Source organism: Medicago sativa, chromosome 1 (genome assembly GCF_051527215.1).
Source record: "Medicago sativa cultivar Bolivia chromosome 1, Bolivia_mono, whole genome shotgun sequence".
Taxonomy (NCBI): Eukaryota; Viridiplantae; Streptophyta; class Magnoliopsida; order Fabales; family Fabaceae; genus Medicago; species Medicago sativa.
Window position 1 is genome coordinate 70,174,606 of NC_140749.1, and position 19,954 is coordinate 70,194,559.

Sequence of the window (19,954 nt, forward strand, 5' to 3'; positions counted from 1 at the left end):
AATATGAGATGTTAACTTGTTAAGGGTTTCAACAAGAAAGTAGAACAAATAACAATAGCAACCAAAACTAATCAGTCCAAACAAAATCATATGTTTTTACTCCCTTTAAAAAATTTCTTCGACTTTTAATTCCCCAAAAGTTTTTACAATCTGAAAATGGCATATTGGGAGAGATTTTTTACAATATTCTGCACAATTTCAATAAAAAATACAAAGGTTACAGTTACACAAGAGTTGACTTTAAAATAGGGACCAAAATGGGTGATTGAAAATTTTATTGGAACTAAAAGTCGAAGGAAAATTTTAGAGGAACTAAAAGGAAATATTGATATATTTATAGGGACCAAAAACATATTTAACCCTATATTTAACCAACAACAAATCTATAACCTATTTGTCATGAAAATCCAAACAATCATTCCAAAGACAAACAAGATAAAGAGAGAATAAAGAACAAAAATACCAAGATTGGTTGACCTACCTCTGGAGAGAGATCAGCTCTCTGATTCAATATCAATAAGTCTTTTACAAAGATATCAAATAGTTACAAGAAATTAGCTTTAATAGTTCTCCAAGACAAACCCTAATTTTTAAACTTTCTATCAAGAGAGATACAAATGCTAATAAGAAATTATCTCTCATTTCCCATCTTCAACCAACTCAAAGATAATCAATCAAGAAAACAAAGAAAGAAAGTTTTTGTTCACTCCTACAATGCAATGTCACTACCTAAGGTGTTTAGAATGTGTTTTTCAACCCTAGAATCTAAGTCAAAAGACACTGACGCTTAGTTTTCTAAAAGTTCCCTCGTTTGGTTTCCTGACGAACCATTAAATCTTGTTTTGTTCATCAGTTTTACAACGTTTAGCTCAATTTTTAGAACTCCCTCGTTTTCAGTCAGTTTGGATCGCTGTTTATGTTTGGTTATGCTTAGTCAATGTACCTCCTTGCAATATCTCAAAACACCTACACAATTTTGTGTTTTGAGAGGATTCATAAAATCCAAACGTGATCTTATTCATTTGATCTGGTTTTCCATTGTTTTGATTATTTGGAAAGAAAAAAAAAATGCTAGAATCTTCAATAATAAAGTGGATTCCATTCACCACCTACTTGACAGAATAAAGACACAGTTTTATTGGTAGCTAAAGGTGAAACATGTCAACTTTGTTTTTAGTTACCACGTGTGGTGGCTCAATCCTCTATTATGCTTGTAAAGTGTAACTTTTTCTTAGCATTGTTTTTGGTGCTTTTTAACTGCTATATTATGTAATTTTACTTTTCTCTGTGACTCTCTCTTGTACTTCTTATGCGGAGAAAGTAAAGTTGGTTCGTAATAAAATTTCATTTTAGTTTTTTTTGGAAAAAAAAGAAGATAAAAGTAATAAAAATATGAATTTGGAATTTAAAGTTTTAACTTATTTTTTTTTTGGAGAAACAGTTTACAATATTCTAAACATGCCTGAAGAAAAAAAATTCAAAATCTAAATGTTTAAAAACAGTTAAACAAATTTGAATTTAGCGGTGACTAAAATTGTGTGTGTTTTCTTCAAAAAAAAAAAAAAAAAAAAAAATTGTGTGTGTTGTAAACTGTAAAGTTTGTACGGACAAAAAATACTACTTTTTTAAATGAAGACTAAAAACAAAATTTGATATACTGTATTCATAGGGATAAAAAATTATTGAATCCAATTTTTTATTTTACAAGAATAATAATAATATAAAAGGACTTTATTGAAAAAAAAATATAAATTGTTCTCAAATAAATCAACTCAAAATATATAAGTCGTTAATTTGAGCGATTGAGTTTGAACAAAAGAGGGGTTAGGGCTTTTGTGTAGACAAACGACACAGAAAGAAAGAACAAGAGAGAGTTGAATTTGAGAAGAAAAGATGGGTGCCGAAGACGAATCAATTGAGCAAGCCGTCGCTTCCCGCCGTGAAAGACTCCTAGCTCTTCGCGCCGCTCAACAATTATCCAATTCCTCCGAACCCGAACCCAATAATCAAGACGAAGAACAACCACCACCACCACCACCCACTTCTTCCGAAGACGATGATGATCAACAAGAAGAAAAAGGGTATGTATTCAACTTGTTTTCTTCTGACTTTTGAGTATGTGATTTTTTTTTAAATTGAATTGGATTGTTTTTGTTGTTGTAGTGAAGAGGGAGAGGAAAAGCTGAGTATGAAGTTTCGTAATTACGTTCCTCATGATAAGCATCTTCAGGAAGGGAAGCTTGCACCTGCTGTTCTTCCCAAATTTGAAGATCCTGTTTCTGTTCCTGAGCCTGAGGAAAAACCTAAAGAGGTTAGTTCAACTCTCTCTTAGTCCTTGTTTCGATTAACTTAAGTAATAAGCGTTAATTATATAAGTGCTTATGTATATTTCTGGCATAAGCAGCTGTGACTGTTTGGGAGATCTTATGAAAACAGCTTGTGACATGTTCATAAAGCTCTCGAAGATAGCTTATGGAAATAGATTATGGCTTTGTTTGGTATAAAATAACGAATAGCTGATAGTTGATAAACTAGCTTACAGTGGATAGCGAATTGGCTAGTTGATTGAATTTGTAGGGTTTGGTAATATTAACGGTTGAACTAACTTATAAATATGAAATCACGTAAAAATAATATATTTAATTAATATTTATTTTTTCAATTAAGAATCCATGGGTAAAATTAATGATAACTGATAAGCTATAAGCTACTTGAATTAGCTTATTAGAAAATGCTATAAGCTAGTAAAAATAAGCTATCAGCTCATGAGAAAGTGATGGTTACCAAACTTGTCTTTTTAGTCAAATGAGCACACAATTTATAAGCTATAAGATCAAAAAAGGACTTGCCAAACAGACCCTATAGCTTATACAAAAACAATTTATCCATATTTTATCTTTTATTATAGAAATGACTTATACATAAGCAATTATACTATAAGCTGCAAATTAAGCTGTTTATACAAACAGGTCTATGTCAAATTGTTTTATACAAGCCGGAAGGTGTTTTTATAAGTTATTATGGATAGTCTATAGAAATAGGCTGAAAACAGCTCATGCCATGTCATTAACTGCTTGTATAACCTCTCCCAAGCAATTTTATGAGTATTTATGTCGGTAGATATGTTTAAATGTGTCAATCCAAACATGACCTTACTCTGAATTGCCTCTTACCTTTAACTACTTTTTATTAGGATCCGTTTCTCAATATTGCTCCCAAGAAACCCAACTGGGACCTGCGAAGAGATGTGCAGAAGAAGCTTGATAAGCTTGAGAAGCGAACTCAGAAGGCTCTCTATCAACTCATGGGTATGTCTATGAATGTTATCACTTTATTTTTCCTACATTTACAATAATGTTTCTTATTTTCTTACTATTTGGCTTTCATTGTTTGACACATTTTCAATGAATGGTGAGTTGGGAAATGGGTGTTTTTAACTTTTGATAATATGCAAGAGAAAGAAAGTAGGGAGGCTATAAATATGATAATATCTATTTTTCTAGATAGAATAACTTCACCTGGATTCGCTGTAGTTTAGAACTTAAGCTGTAATGAACGGATCAAAACTGTTGGATGAGGATTAGGCTTTGAATCTGTTTACTCAAGTCAAAATTTGATACACCATTTCTGATTCTATGATTACAGTGAATCCATGAAATACTGATTGCAAATACACTGATTTTCTCTGGTGTTCTTGAGTGATTTGAAATCTGTCGGAGAGACTTCGAAAGCACTATATTACTACTCTCCCATAGATTTCTGAGTATGTACTGTCCCTCAAGTCATTTTCACTGTCATTACATTTTTATTGTCATATTTATAATTTATGATGGTCCATGAAACAGAGTTAGAACAAAATTGGTGACATTGTTACTGACTCTTTTAAAATTCTGAGTGATCAAAGTCAAGTGTTGTGACTAATTAAAGTGCATTTTTGCTTAACTAATAATATCTGGTCAGTATTTCTCTTAGAATTGACTTTCACGTTCTGACTAATGAATTAGTATTAGGGTCTTGCTAACAAGTATCCTTAGAGCACTTGTTAAGGATTCTAAAATAGAAATAATTGGTAAGCTTTATGCGGAAAAAATTACTTTTTCAAGTTTCAATGTGTTGAATGCATCAATCGCAAGACAAAATTTCTTCTTTAGGCTTCTTAACAAGTGCCCTAAGTATTATTGCCAATTTCAAATCTCGCAAGTTCTTTTATTTCCGCTGGCTATAGTTTTTCATAGCCATGTCTTTGCAGGTTCTTTCATCCGTAATTTTTTTAGTACTATTAGGATACACAAACTACACATTTGTTAGACTTTAAAATTTGTTTATACTACACATTCGTTTGAATTGATTTTGTTCCATGAATGTGGACTTTGGAGACATTATAATGGATTTTTTTTTTTTTTTCAACAGTGGAACAAGAGAAGCAAAATCAGTTAGCTGAGGGAGATGATACAAACGGCGCCAAAGATTAGGTTGTAACTTGTTGTAGCAGTTAAGATATATTGAAGAAATATTTTGAAAATCCTTATCGTATTCAGGCAGCTTAGCGCTTGTAAAATTGGAATCGGATACTCATGTTCTTGCAAAACTGCAGCAAATGGTGAATGTTGTATCATTCAATCCTCTTTTATTTGCCAAGCACGCGTGTGTTAGATCCTGTTTTAGAGGAAACATTCTAGCATTTCAAAAGCAAAAAAGAGGTATTTTAATTGTCAGATTTAATTGTTCAAAGTTTCAAGTATACCATATGTAAAGATATTACTTGTTTGATTTGAAGTTCTGGCTTAAAGTGCTTAGACTAAGAATTAGAAACGCATGTTTAAGCTTCCCCAAGGCGTTGATGTCTCCGTCAACACTGCTCTATCCGATTGAATTCAAGGGTCTTGAGTATTTTCTGAAGTATAAATCTCCTACCATTTTCAATTTAATCTTCTTTTGATAAATTTATTTGAGCAATCAATCATGGTATTTTGTTTTGATAACAAAAAAGATATGTAAAAATCAACTATTATTGTATATAAAGTAAAACTGTGATTTCCATTTTGATTCATTGTAGTTTTTAAAAATCATAAATCAATGAAACACAGACAGCGTGATTGATAAAAGAACAGAGGTGTTATCACATCACTGCATATATTGTGAACAGATGACTTATGCAGAAACTGGAACTATACACTATGAAGAGGTACTTCAGTCCATCACTATGGCCCGATTAATTTGATCTTTCGTATTGATTTAGATTAATCGATCCATATGGGATAATAATAATGAATACAAGAAAGGACTAAAAAATAGGGGGAGGGGGTCGAACTAAGTGTATATATATCTAATTGTTGGAAGACAACATTTTGTTTTTCAATTACATTTGCAATAATTTGAGTTCAAGTTTAAAATTTTGTAATTGATAAGTTATACATAAATTTTGTTGTAAATCTTTGATGAACTTTGTGGTTCTATTAACTTTTGTGAAGTTAACAAAGATTTTTTTTTTTTTTTTAAGAAACAAAGAAATATGTTGAACAGCTGTTGTTTATAATTGTTTATTCTTTACAAACTTTTGCGAGTTAAGAGTTTTTATGTCTTCTTTCTTTTTGTTTTGACGTTAACTTTCATGTCAATGCAAAGTAAAGGCAGTTGACGAATTTATTGTAGTGGTGGGCAGATATGCTTTTGCTCATATAAGAAAGGCGTAAACAGTGTGTAGCAAAGTAATTTGGAGATGATTTATATCCTTCCATGATGCGATAGGAATTTGTTTTGGTAATTGATAGAGGTAGTCCCTCAAGAAGTAGTATCTGATTTGGGTTGGGGATACTGGAGTTGTAAGCAGGAGATCAGGATTCAATATTTGCTTGCAATATATTTCAACTATCTTCATGAATTTGTTACTAACATTTGCCTAATAAGAATAAGAGTAAATTACACTCCCCTCCGCTCAAAGATACTTGAATTACACTACCCTCCCCTCTTATGTTAAAATATACACTCTCCTCCCTTAAAAAGTAAAATTTATATCCCCCTCCCCTCTAAGATGCTTGAATTACAACCCCCTCCCTTAATAATTAAATATGCACTATACTTTAATCTATTTTAATATAAATATTTTTTGTATGATATATATTAATTTTGAACCACCATTTTAGAAAAATAAATTTAAATATTTTGCTATTAATTTTATAATTTAGAGTATAAAATTAACTTTTAAATAACTATATTTTATTGTCTTTAGTAATTTTTCACATATTTTAATTTTATTTTGAGTTGTTTCATATTTTATAATAGGGTTTAAAATTATATGTTAATGAAATTGTGGAAAAAAAATAGCGAAAATATGTATTCAAATGTTGGTTATATTAAAATAGACCCGCAATATTTTTTTTTTCAAAGTGTGTTAGATTATTATTTTTTTTGCTAGATTATTATAAATAAAAAAATTATTGAGGGATTAAAGTGTAGATTTTAACGTAAGAGAGGAGGGGAATGTAATTCATGCTTCTCTTAAGGGAGGGGATTGAAATGTTTTCTAATATGTTTAGAATAAGAGGGGAGGGGAATGTATATTTTAACATAAGATGGGAGGGGAGTGTAATTCAAGCATCTTTGAGGGGAGGGGAGTGTAATTTACTCTAAGAATAAATTGAGAGAGGTATTAAGACGTTTGCTTTGGTTAGGATTTAGAATCGCCTGATTAAAATTAAAAAACAATTTAAATTTAACATCTTCATACTATCTATCTAACTAAATCTTTATGAACTACAATGGTCATTTTTAATGATTTAAAATAATCAAAACAACTATAAATAAACATAATGAATTATCATCTAAACTATTTTTGTTTTTTGACAAAAACCAATTTAGTTAATTTTATTTGGATTATTGAGTTCATCTGTCATTCCAATCTAATGAACACCCCAGTAACGAGTAATAGGACAAAGTGGGCAATGGCTTAATTTGTTTTTTAAAATTAAGCAAATTGATCTTAAACTTTAGCTGTTTATTTATTCCATCATTTTATTTTTAAAAATCATTGTAATCACAACAAAACATACTATTTATTTATTGCATAAGGGTTTGATTGTGAAAAGACTATTGTATGATAAACCTTGTTGAAATAACATAAATTCCCTTGCATATCAATCTCTATAGAATTTTAATATTTAAAAGGAAATCATTCTTTCCATGCAAAGCACAAGTTAATTTTACACACCAACTTATACAACTTGGTTTAAAAAAATGGAGAATTTGGCTTTGTACCCTTTTTTTCTTCTCAAATGTTGTAGAGAATGGGAGGAAGTTGATTTATGAAGAAAGAAGGTAGAGAAAAAGTCCGAAATAATGAATTTGCTTCCCCTGCAGACATTGACAAGCATTGAAAAATTACCCTTTGCTTCATCTTCAAGCTAAGTTGACATTGCTCACTTTTGTCATTTTTCATCCCTTAAGATTGTTAGGGGAGCCATTTTGTCCCGCCTTCACATTTTCTGTTCTCCAAGAAGGACTCACTTGTGGAAGTTGATAATCATCTGGTTTCAAGGCCAAGGCAAAATCAGGCAATGTCGGTGCTGTTTCCATGATTCTGTAATAAATTTTTACAACAAAACACAATTTTATTAGTTCTTGTCCTTTTGAAGAAAAAAAAAAAGAAGAGGAAGGGAAAGCTATTACTAATTAAAGTGACATTAATGGTCATTCACAACCATTTCCGAAGGGATTTAAACTCTTGCTACTAAATAGACACCTCATGGAATTATTAGCCCTTGTACTTTGCATAAACAATTATCAAATATGACTTGTAAAATTATAGTAACCAAGTTAAGCAGCATTTTCCCTTCAAAAAAAAAAAAAGTTAAGCAGCATTTTAATCATGCACTTGGAAAAATTTATTTACCTCTCGTAAGTATATAGATCACGGTTTATTCGCACCTTGCTTGAAGTATCTTTGGGAATTTTCTCAGAGAGATATTTCATGGTCCCCCAAAGCGGTGGATTTCTGCATCATGACTGCATGTTAGGTGGACAGTAAACAAGCAAGATGCAACCAAAAGTACTATATTTTGTTGAAGATAGCAATATTTCATTCATAAATAGGGCATAAGAAATCGACACATCAAGCATATGAGAAACTGATAGAACCTAAGAATTCAAATAAAGAAATTGTTTTATTGAAGGTAAATGGGTGAGCTTAAGAACTCTACAATGGTGGTAAAACAGAAAAGGAAATGATAAACCATAGTTCAGAGAACTCCTACCAGAGCTAAGCTCCTAGACCAGAGATAACTTTTCTCCTAAACAACTCTTACTTTCTGAAAGCCTCGCCCTCTAGGCTTCCCTCTCTTTTATAACTAAAATTCTCTTCTTAATGACTAACCCTCTAGGCTTCCTTCTCTTTGATAACTGCAATTCTGCCAAGATTCCAATAATTATTTTAACTGTTTGTAGTCTTACAGCTTCTGCAGGCTTCTAGAAGCTGTGCTTGTGTGGATTGGGCCCAACAATTGGGCCAACACATGTACAGGAGCTTAGGGTTCTATCAGAAACACATGCTGTTCCTCTTATTCTAAAGGAGGCACAAGACTAAGATCTTAGTCCATCCACAATCACGTAGGTATCGTGTAGATTTTAATTATTATAAGCATTCCTTTTAGACTTTTTTAGCACACATACATGCGTCATGCACATTTATGCAATAAGCAGACACGGTTAATGCAAACTGACATGTATAGAAGACACATGGCATGACTCTATTAATTATTGCTCAAGGACCTTTGAAAATTGAAAGTAAATCCTCCTATCTGAGGGATGATTTAACAGCATAACAGTAAGCACAGAGGAATGTGATGATGACCTTGACAATGGAGTTGCTGCATTGAATGCCTCACAGAGCTTCTTACTTTCTTTGAAATACTCATCCGCTGCTTGCAGCGCAGCTACAGCCATCCCATGAGATTTCTCTGTATTCCCCTCATCAAGAATCAAACCATGATAATAATATGCCGTAGCCTGATAAATCATTACAACAAACAATTCATTAGCTTTGCATGCTTAAAGGCAATCAGTAGGTGCATATAAACATCAAACTACTCTGCAATAATACATAATAACCAGCTAGCAAGAGGGAAAAATTCATTTGCCAGGGATATTGGTCTCTCGTAACACTTTTGATGTGTCAATTTCTTATGAAATACTTGACTTGCATTTCATTTTCTGTTCAACTTGCTGTGCAGCAAGACATAAAAACCAGCTAGCAAGAGGCAAATAACTGAGGGCACACAAAACACAAACCTTTGATTCAATATACTTCCATTTGACATAATGACGATGTTTTTCACCCCAACCATTCGCTAACGGAAGGTTCATAATGTTATCTTGTGCCTGAAAGAAAAGCAGTCTAAACAATATTAATGTATGTTGAAGAGGCATGGTCATGTTATCATACTAATGAACACCCATATGCACACACACACAAATTATAAAGAATTGAAACAAAGATTTTCCTTGGGAAACAATGCTATGAATTCAGAAACAATACATCAATTGAGAAATAACTGAGACTAGTTATTTAGCTTCAAAGTCCTTTTAGATAGAAACAAACAAATTCATTAACAGAACAGAAAACACGCAAAAAAAACATGTGCAGTGCGATCCGCTAACAAATTGTTCAACTGAACACAACCATACTTCCACATTTAAGTGATAAAAGTATATAAATATACTATATTGTCAAAAAAAAAAGTATATATATACTCCAAAAAAAGTCCATGAGGTGCTGGTTCATTGGTAAGAGTTTGGCCTTGTAACTTCAAGGGACGTAGTTCAAATGTCCTCTGGGACGGATGTAAAATGGTCATTAGTGTCACTTTAATTTATAATATTTTCCACCTTCCCGACTTCTTTTTTAAACAAATACTCCAGAAAAAGTTTTCTTTTATGCTAAGGATATTAACTTTGAAGATTTAAATGGAAAAGAAATTTAGCTGTTAGCAATTTTATAAGCAAACGGAAGAATGCACCAACAATAAAATGACAGTTCCGATGATTAGAATATATATGCCTATCAATATGTGTTTGGCATCATAATAATTAAAAACTTCGCTGTTGTACCTGTTGCCAATATTTCACCATCTCACATGCAAGTCTACGCTTCACCGCAAGAGTGGCTTTGGTGCTATCAATTGCCATTCCAAGTTGGATATCTACACCCTATCGAAACAATTAAATAAACACCAAATTAGATATGAGAACATTTCCCTTCTCCAGTCTGACATACTACATCGATACCATTCACCAGGAAATTCACATATGTCTTAACACTCAAAACTTCATTGCTAACAAGAAATTTGTTAACCAAGACGAATACAATAGGAATTTAGACTTAATTAAATAAAAATGACTGCAACCATCAGACAATATCCCTCTTGTAATCCCTTCAAAGCATTAATTTTTGCTCCCAATTCATAAATTTACATTTTGTATTGAACTAAGTTAAGCGGTCGACATGAATTTTTGTGTAAATAAGAGATAAAATGCCGCAGTTTCAATCATTCAACATGCAATTAAAGACTTCTATAACAAGCCTACTTCTGAGAAAAATTCATTTATATCCATTTCCTCATAAAAAATCTTCAAATTTTTATAGAAGAGGAAAGCTACCTAGAATCTGCTTGACCAAAAAAACCTAAAATGGCCATACTTTGTGTGGAAGCTTAAACTGAAGAAAGGCAACAAACTTTCATGGGGGAAAAGGATCTATGTGACGCAGAGAATATTTTTATTTGAAACTCTATTTCAATCTTATTTTTTTTATAAATTCAGGCTGTGCCTGCTTTAAAATTAATTCCTATGTCCGCATCTAGTCATAGACAACTAACCTACCATAGGAAAATCTTTGACAGAATAGAATAGAGTAGTTTCCAACAGTATTTCATGCTTAGTGGTCTCTCACTTGAGAGAAAATTCATAATCTTAGAATTTGGGTTGGTCCTTACTTAATCTTACAGAATCGGCTTGTAAGGTGAGGGCTGCCCAAACTTTATAAACACTACACATGCCATATATCTCTGGGAAATGTGAGACTAAATCCACTCCTTCACACCCAACAGAATGAAGGTGTTGGAGGCTGCAATAAAGGCAACCAGAATGCTGCAATTAGGCGGCAAGGGGCGGACCACAATGAAGGCGGAATTTCTAACACATAAAACCCACCTTTGACAGCCTAAGCAAGTAGGAATCAATTTTAAAAAATGCCTGGCCTATTGGCTACTCAAACATACCGAAGCCTCTATGTCAAAGTATCTAGAGTTTCAATCCTAATCACCCTTCAATTCTGCTATGAAAATGTTAAATTTCAGCACAAGTATAGGCGTAATTGTGCATCTTTCACATTGTTTTTTATAGCCATTCAATATGATATTTCCATTTCTTAATCATCTTCTAGGTGTGTTCCTATTAAAGCTTAAATAATGAACTACAAGACATACAACAATACCTGTCCCAATGCTTGTAGACAGAGCGCTCGAAGAACTCCTTCTGCAAGGTCTACTGGTAAATTTCTCCTAAAATCAGAAACAACGGTGTGAAGATTAATTTGAGAAAAACATAAGATGGTTGATTAGATTATACATAATGACATGGCAGTCAATTTATATATATATATATATATATATATATATATATATATATATATATATATATATATATATATATATAGACACACTAACCTGAGCTCAGCAGGCAACTGTGGAAGAACATGCCTGACAGCACAGTCAAGATACCCACCAGCCTTTAAGAAGATATCAACAGAGGCTCGACGGTTTTCTATTCATAATGAGTAATAATTAGCAAAAGTTAAAGCTTCACAGCAGAAGAGATATACACAAAGGAATCAACGAAGAAACTTCATAAGAGACATATGGTGTTATAGCATACTACCATACAAAACAACAAATAATATGTTTTCCAATTTACCAGCTACTGCAATAAATGGCAAATACTTGAAAAAAAAAGTTGCAGCAAACTTTGCAAGTTCGTATTATGCTATCAAAATAACAAGAAAATATTGCAAATCCAAATTATAGCTACCTCAACATGAAAAACATAGATCTGAAGATAATTATTTACAGCATATGCAGTACATGTGTGTCAGGTCTAACTGGAAGAAATCCCGCAACCATGATAATACATTGGCATAGCGCGCACAAAAAAGGAACTACAATTACCATTGCTCAAACTTCAAGAATACTATGAAACAATATTAATTGAAAGCCTATCAAGAATATTCTACTTCTATCATTACTTGATCTTCAAAACAACAAGAAGTTGGGATTTCAATTGAAGACCTAAACTATTCCCTGATAAAAAGTATTTTGGTTGCTCAGTGTAATAAACAATAAGTAAAAAAAAAAATCAGTATTACTTACCTTCTGATACTTTTGGCTGATGACCATCGGTGGACGTTCTTGGAAGAAGTAATAAATTAGCCTGTGATAGCAATAGTGTCGCCATCAAATGCAAGACTGACAACACTTCATACCAAGCATTAGGCATGGCTGTTTCCTGCAAGTGTCAATCATACCGAAAAAGGAAAAATAATTAGAAAGTGAAAGAAAAAAAATTGGTTACCAATCCTGCATTCTCCTGATTTACCCAAACAATGAGGAACTAAACTACCTCTGCTTCATCCTCCTGATTCATCCAAACAAATTGTACTTTGTATTGTAAATGGCTTTCTGCACAGAAAAGGTAAGCAATTAATCAATACATGCTATGGAGAGAACTTGCATAAAGTACTAATAGACGAAAACATGATTTACCATCTTTGACTAATCCCAAAAGCACCGGTAAGTAATCTTCAAGAGCCTGTAGAAGATCAGCAAGCGTTGAACCTCCTGAGGATGAGATCAAGTTATGCATCAATAAATATAAGCAACTTATGAAATTGATTTATGAAATCGAGTTATGCATCAATAAATATAAGCAACTTATGAAATCGATTTACGAAATCGAGTTATGCATCAATAAATATAAAAACTTATGAAATGGAGTTATGAAAATTGATTTGTCCTTGTTATCACTAACCATGTTGAGTTGCACTTTTTCTTTTTGTTCTTGTAATTGTAGGACCTTCTTGACCAGCCATTACAACTATACGAGTTCTAAGAGCAGATAAGCGTTCCACTATGCTCTTGGACAAAGAATCACCAAGGGACTGCGTAAAATCTACCGGTTTAGGAATTCTTAAACCGGGAACATAGACAGAAACATCTCCAATACTCCCCGGCCTCCTTCTATTTCCACCAGAATCCTTTGGGGTGGACACGATGCAGCCCATGCCTGCTTACTTTACCTTCCGGTACAAACAAATTGCAATGAATCACCTCCGAGAATCTTATGTTTCTGCGACTACAATGAGATTGAACTGTATCAGACATCAAGCTTCACAAATTTAAGAACAAAATGATATCGAATAACAGCTCCACAAATGTATTCCAGTGACAAAGACAATCAATTAAGCTCAAAGAGAGTTTAGAAAACACTTACAACTTACAAGGGAAATTAGTGGTAAAAAAGCCATCAAAAACACAACTAATTAAATGCCAACTAATAAAGAAGTGGTGGTAGGTTCCTCACGAGCCGCATAACTATAAACTCTACTAGAACTATCCATGTTATTAAAATGTTAACGCAATATTTTATTCAGCAGCATAAATTTTTCTCTTTTTCATTTGGTCCTTTTTCAGCAGCATTATTGGTTCCTAATTGTTTATGTGTGATGTCCACATTTCATAATCAAAAGTCATATAATTAATAACAAGAACCTAAAATTTACCTAACAACCCTTGTCTTTTGCACTGACAGTTTTCTTATGAAGTCAAAAGTTATGCTATTTTCTTTTCCAAAAATTCACAAGCAAGAGAGGGTTTAGGTTGACAAAGATATAGACACAAAAGAAACCAAATCACATGAATGACATGAAACATGACAATTATGGTCCGTGTCATTTTGTTTTATTGTAATAACAAAAGTAAAAGGTTTCAAAAGATTACAACATGCATGGTTTCACTCGTGCACCCCATTACATCAACAACACCAATTCAACACAAACAACAAAACAAATCAACATGAATGAGAACTTTGTTAAGGTAAAGTAGCTTCAAGCAAAAGAAACTTTTGGTTTTGGATCATAAAAGTGAAGAAGAGAGAAAAAGCTGAAAATCAGCAAAGAAAGAGAATTATTGACTTGTGAGTAAAGAATTTCCAAACAAGTTCAAAAAAGCAACAGTTGCAGAAACCCAAAAAATGCATTTTTTAATCTATTCCTTGCACAAATTGATGTAACAAATTATTGTGTGCTTCATTGGTTAACCCAAGTTTAAAGTTCAAAACTTTATGAAAGTAACGAGAAAAATGCTCAATTGGGCTAATGAAAAATCAATTAGAACAATGAAATTCAAAGCTTGAACTAATAATCACACAACAACAAAAAAAAGAACTTTTTTTCAGAATTCATTTGAATACATAAGATGAACTAGGTTAAGCTAATTTCCAAATAAGGTAAAATCAAAAGCAGTACCTAACCAACAAACCCAGAAAAGCACTTATTGAATTTGATGAAAAACAATTACAATTCAATTTCCACTACTGAATTAATCATCATTTCAAAGAATAAAACTTTAATCCAATTGAGATTTCAATTAAGAATTGAAAATTAATTAATGAGTCTTACCCTGAATTGAATAGATATAGTGGAAGCAAGAATTGAGAAAAGCAGAGTGAGCAAAGTTTAATCCAATTGAGAATCAAATTGAAAAGAACCCTAAAAAAAGGTAAGATTTTGAGAAGTTCCAATAAGAAGAAGAGTGATTTTGAATTTTGAAGGTGAAGATCGTAGAAATGAAAAGAATGTGTTTTTCTAACCAATTTACTTCAAAAGAGAAGAACAGAGACAAGGACAGAGAGTCTTATTTAACAACAAAAGTTTAATTATTATTCTAATTAATTATTTTTCTAATTAGATTTTTTTATATTTTGCTAATATGTTCTAATTAGATTTTCGGTCTAATGCAAAGGAAGATCTTTAGACTTTAATATAGAAAATAGCGATTATAAAGATACTTACATTTATATCTTTTTTTTTTGGTTTTTGTGGTGGTCGGTTTCGAACACCGAACTTTACATATATTATGCATTATCCATACCAACTGAGGTAAACTCACGAGGACTTACATTTATATCTTTAAAAAAACATCAACATTTATCTTTTTACTACAAGATTAAATCAATGAAGTTACTATGTTTTTACATGAGATTAAATATGTTTTAGGTTCTTTAAATATTTGAACTTTTAGTTTTAATCTCTCTAAAATTTTTATTCGACTTTTGACCCTCAAAAAAAAATTATCATCACTACTTTTAATCATTGTTTTTAAGTCAGCGTATATTTATAATTCTAAATTTTGAAATTTTTGTTTGCAATCATGTTTAGTATAGTATAGAATTTCTTTTTGCAAAAGTTTAATTTTTCTTAACAAGAGATAAATTAAACAAGAAAGTTTATGTTTTGACGCTTAAAATTTATATTTAATTCATATTTTAACAAAAAAAAATTATAATTTTTTTGGAAGAGATTCTTATGATATTCTAAACATTCTTGCAAAAATTCGTTCAAAATTTTAAATAATACACATGATATGATTTAAAAGTAAGAACAAAATGTAGTGTTGTAAAACTTTTAGAGGATCAAGAGTCGAAGAACTTCTTTGAATGGATTGAAATGAAAAAAATTGAAATATTTATAGAAAACAAAAATATATTTAACTCATATATATATATATGGGTTATGTTACAAGACACCTTCATAAAAAGTAGTGTGGTGTCTTTTATCAAGTCACACCTCAAGGTGTGATTTTCACTTTTTTAGTTATAACTTTGATAAAAGACACCTTCATAAAAAGTAGTTGGTGTCTTTTAACAAATGCCCATAGAGTAACTTGATAAAAGACACCTTCACAAAAGGTGTCTTCTATCATAACCCATATATATATATATATATATATATATATATATATATATATATTATTTTATTTTATCTTTGGTGATGAAAGAGGACCGAAGCCCTTTTATTTATTCATTATTTATTATTATATTGTGCATATAAAGACATTTATATTTATGTATGACAATGCTTTCCAAATTGTACATAAGTACAGCTAGATGTTAAAAAATGGTATTATCCTCTTTTTATTATATCTTTAGGAATAAATAGTGTTATCATTAGTTTCATTATTATATTTATATATATTAGTATAAGATGATAACTGCGATTACATGGTGCTCATTGCAAAACCTCATATTCATAAATTATCTTTTGATTTTGCTCAAAATCTTTATTTTGTGACAAGAGAGTTGCTTTACCACATTTTAACATAAAAACAAAACCATTTTTTTATTCAATATTTTCTTGTAACATTTCGGTTTTTAGAAGAATGAGATTATAGTAATCTGGAGTTTGATCGGAAGGTAAGTAAAATGTAGCCAAAAATTGTTTCATCCAAAAATCAAACTCGATTCTTTCGAATGATCCGTCCTTAGGTGTAGCACATTAACCACTTGAGTTCAATCACTTTGTTCTCTCTTTTTTTTTTTGAAGGAATCACTTTGTTCTCTTTATTACCTATCTAAATATAATAAACGATGTAATGCAGTTGTAGGTAAGAATATAATACTTATAATATTGTTTATATTCACTTAAGTAGATTCGTTTGATAGGTCTAAAAACATTTTTTGGTGGTCTCTAATCTTACCTTATAAGTTAAATAGTTTTCTTCCTTTGAAAAAATAAAAATTAAATAGTCTTCTACGAGTTTATAAGATGAGGATTGTTACTAGGGGCGAATGGTTGTAGAGTCATGGGGTAGCATTGGCTACCCCAAAATGAAAAAAAAACTTTGAATAATTAACATACCTTAATATATAGCTACCCCATTAATATATTATTTGGCTACTCCAAACAATTTTGTTGGTTTAAAGAGAGATGATATTAAAATAATATCGAATAGCTATTTAGTTTAGTGTCCATTATTGATAAATTTGACTTTTTAAAGCTCCATAACGCTCAATTTATACAAATAACTATTGTTAGCTTTTATTTTCTTTGTTTTTTTTTTAAGAAAACTTTTATTTTCTCTGTTGCCGTTTCATTAAATATAAGTAAAAATTAGTGTGAATTTATTTTACTTATAGATTAAGTTTAATATAATAGTTTTTAAAATATATTTTATTTTCTTCTTTATGTTTGGCCCCCTCGTAAAAATTGCGGTAGCTTCGCCGCTGATTGTTACCAAACAACTCTAATCTCTTCATACTTTATTATAAGCAAAACATCAACTTTCTTTAAACAATTTTTTTCCCAAATCAGAGACGAAGAGTATTTTAATTATATGAACTTTTATGAATGGGTGGTGTGGCCGTGTTTTCAAAATAAAAATCAACTATAGAAATTATATTAACCTACTTAGATTGGTCTAGTGGTGTTGGTTTGGAACTTCAGAGCATTTCCTTCTCAAGATTTTAGATTCGATTCCCGCGATGTCAATTTAAATGAGTTAAAGAATGATAAAATTATTGGATTGATCTAGTGGTGTTGATTTGTAACCTTAAAACATTTTCTTTTCAGATTTGATTCTCTCAGTATCAATTTAAATAGGTTAAAGAATGATAGAAATTATATTTGAAATTTGTTTTCTAGCTTAGCCGTCTTTTAGAGTAGCACTAGCAATAACAACTAGTAACGGCAAGAATACGTGTATGTGATAACCGTGAGTGCCAAGTGACACCAAAGTGTTACAAAGTCCACAGTCTAAAGAGTACAGACCATACATTGCTTGCCGTCCCAGTCTCATTCTTTTTTCTCCTCCAAACAAATTTAATACTATAAATACTAGTACTATTTGTTCAACAATAATACAAGTTGGGTACTCAAGATATGATTAGGTCTGCAGAAATTTCAATTGCATATTGATTATTGAGGTTATCAAACCAAGAGTAGCTTATCCTCATCTTTTCCCAATATACTAGTAGCTACATGTTTTTCTTTATATTAATAAAATGAATGTTGAATTTTAGGTATGAAAATATATGGCTAAGTTTCCAATTGTTAGAATCAAATTTAAGATGATGAATGCTGAAACTTCAAATCATGGTTTTCACAAGCTTGGTTTTAATCTTTCATGTCTACGATAATAGAAATAAATAATGAAAAGAAAAACACTGTTGTGTTAAAGGGGCATCATCTAATATATAATGAAATTAGATGGTAAATCATCAAATTTAACTGTTGAATATGATATTTGTTAAATGGGTGCTTTTGTATGTAAAATAAAATTCGCTAGAGATATCATCGGGGTTGAGTCTAATAAAATGGACTAAACTCTCGTTACGACGTATTAGGGTTTAAATTCCGATCGAAAGATGTAGTTTGACAGTGCCTTGAATAATATTACTTCTAGCGATAGAAACTTGTAGAGGAAAAAACATATTTTAGTAGAACTTAAGTCTCACATTAAAAAGTGACAAGACCTATAAAAATCTTATAAAATTTGGACGCTCTAAATTTACAGGCCAATTTCTTATGGTTGAATTAATTCAACCGAACTTTAATAGTATGTTTGTTTTGACATTTACTGGTTTCTACTGCAATCAAAGGCATATAGTTTGTGTTTAGTTGGGTTACGAGGTGATCTAAAAGAATATCACACTAGGTTTTAAACAATCACACAAGTGTACACTACATCTTAACTCAAAATCTTTAAACATCAAGTATATGGATCTTCTCACTTATATGTTGATCAACATCAATTTTTTCATCCAATATTGGACCCTACTCACATGTGAAATACCAATAATCTCTCCCTGAAATATGAATCCGTATATTCTTATGGGTATTTCGCCCTTAAACTGGAATCTTATTTTTATCTACATACACTTACATCTCCATCAACATGACACCTCACTTGATCATCGTTCTTAGAAACACTTTCGATACAAGGATTATTCCATCGAACCATCGACTCTAATACTAATATTGGATATTCGTGAGGGAGCCAGAAGATCAACTGATTTGGAACATACAAGTGGAATTTGACACTGCATCTTAACTCAAAACGTAAGACATTAGCTATATGTGGCCACTTACTTACACTTGAAATACTAATAAATCTTCCTCTCATGTATGAGTTTGTCCATTTTTAGGGTTTTGCTCCCTTTAAAACGAAAGCTTTTTTCGTCCATATATACTTGCATTGATGTTGGTGCTACATATACAACACGCGCCTTATGGAAACCATTGTTTGGAATACTTTCAATACAATACAAGTAATTTGTTGAACTATTGACTCTGATACAACTGTTGGATCATAAGGAGACTCGAGGACCATGCTTTGAGAAACTCCATAGATGGAATTGGACACATCATCTTAACTCAAAATCTTAAGATATATGTCATCTTACTTATATGTTATTCTACTTTCTTATCCAATATAAAACTCTTACTTATATGTCATCTTAAGATATTAGGTCTACATGTCATCTTGCATATGTCAGAATCACAGTGACCCACTATGATTTTCCAAAATTTACGCTTTATAATTTCTACAAGATCACGATGGATCATTATGATTCTAACATACTCGTTGTGATACCAAACTTACACACTTATTTTACATATATTTGTACTTGTAAGCTATGTCTGCCTTCACATAAATAATATCCAATTTTTTCTTGCACCTACTATAATAATGCATACATAGTTTAAAATGACAAATATTTTGTGACAAGAATCTTGTAGCTTTTTAACACCACTTCCACGAGCACCCAATTTGGTGCAAATTCTACATGTATGTTCTGGCTTCTGAGTAGTAATGTCACTGAGGTATCTTGAATCATGTCATATTTATGCTTC

At 31.4% G+C, this 19,954-nt stretch overlaps 2 protein-coding genes across 4 annotated transcripts; one reads left to right on the forward strand and one right to left on the reverse strand.

Moving 5' to 3' along the window:
* The first annotated feature begins 1,810 nt into the window (after nucleotides 1-1,810).
* On the forward strand, nucleotides 1,811-4,928 carry LOC146956891 (Cwf18 pre-mRNA splicing factor). Its single transcript, XM_085732441.1, has 4 exons — nucleotides 1,811-2,081; nucleotides 2,164-2,311; nucleotides 3,194-3,308; nucleotides 4,411-4,928. The coding sequence occupies exons 1-4, from the start codon at nucleotides 1,894-1,896 to the stop codon at nucleotides 4,470-4,472; spliced, it is 513 nt and encodes a 170-aa protein (XP_085588567.1). The 5' UTR covers nucleotides 1,811-1,893; the 3' UTR covers nucleotides 4,473-4,928.
* A 2,161-nt stretch (nucleotides 4,929-7,089) lies between these two features.
* On the reverse strand, nucleotides 7,090-14,924 carry LOC146956892 (uncharacterized). Of its 3 annotated transcripts, none has more exons than XM_085732478.1 (12): nucleotides 14,723-14,924; nucleotides 13,075-13,392; nucleotides 12,810-12,884; nucleotides 12,667-12,725; nucleotides 12,417-12,552; nucleotides 11,718-11,814; nucleotides 11,486-11,552; nucleotides 10,102-10,200; nucleotides 9,283-9,372; nucleotides 8,846-9,000; nucleotides 7,889-7,990; nucleotides 7,090-7,576 (listed from the first exon to the last, which is right to left on the reverse strand). In XM_085732478.1, the coding sequence occupies exons 2-12, from the start codon at nucleotides 13,325-13,327 to the stop codon at nucleotides 7,432-7,434; spliced, it is 1,278 nt and encodes a 425-aa protein (XP_085588604.1). In that variant the 5' UTR covers nucleotides 13,328-13,392; nucleotides 14,723-14,924; the 3' UTR covers nucleotides 7,090-7,431. The 3 variants fall into 3 exon arrangements, with proteins under 3 accessions (XP_085588604.1, XP_085588595.1, XP_085588610.1); XM_085732469.1 differs by having other exon boundaries at nucleotides 13,075-13,398; XM_085732484.1 differs by lacking the exon at nucleotides 14,723-14,924 and adding an exon at nucleotides 13,537-13,772 and having other exon boundaries at nucleotides 13,075-13,398.
* Between the last annotated feature and the right edge of the window lie 5,030 nt (nucleotides 14,925-19,954).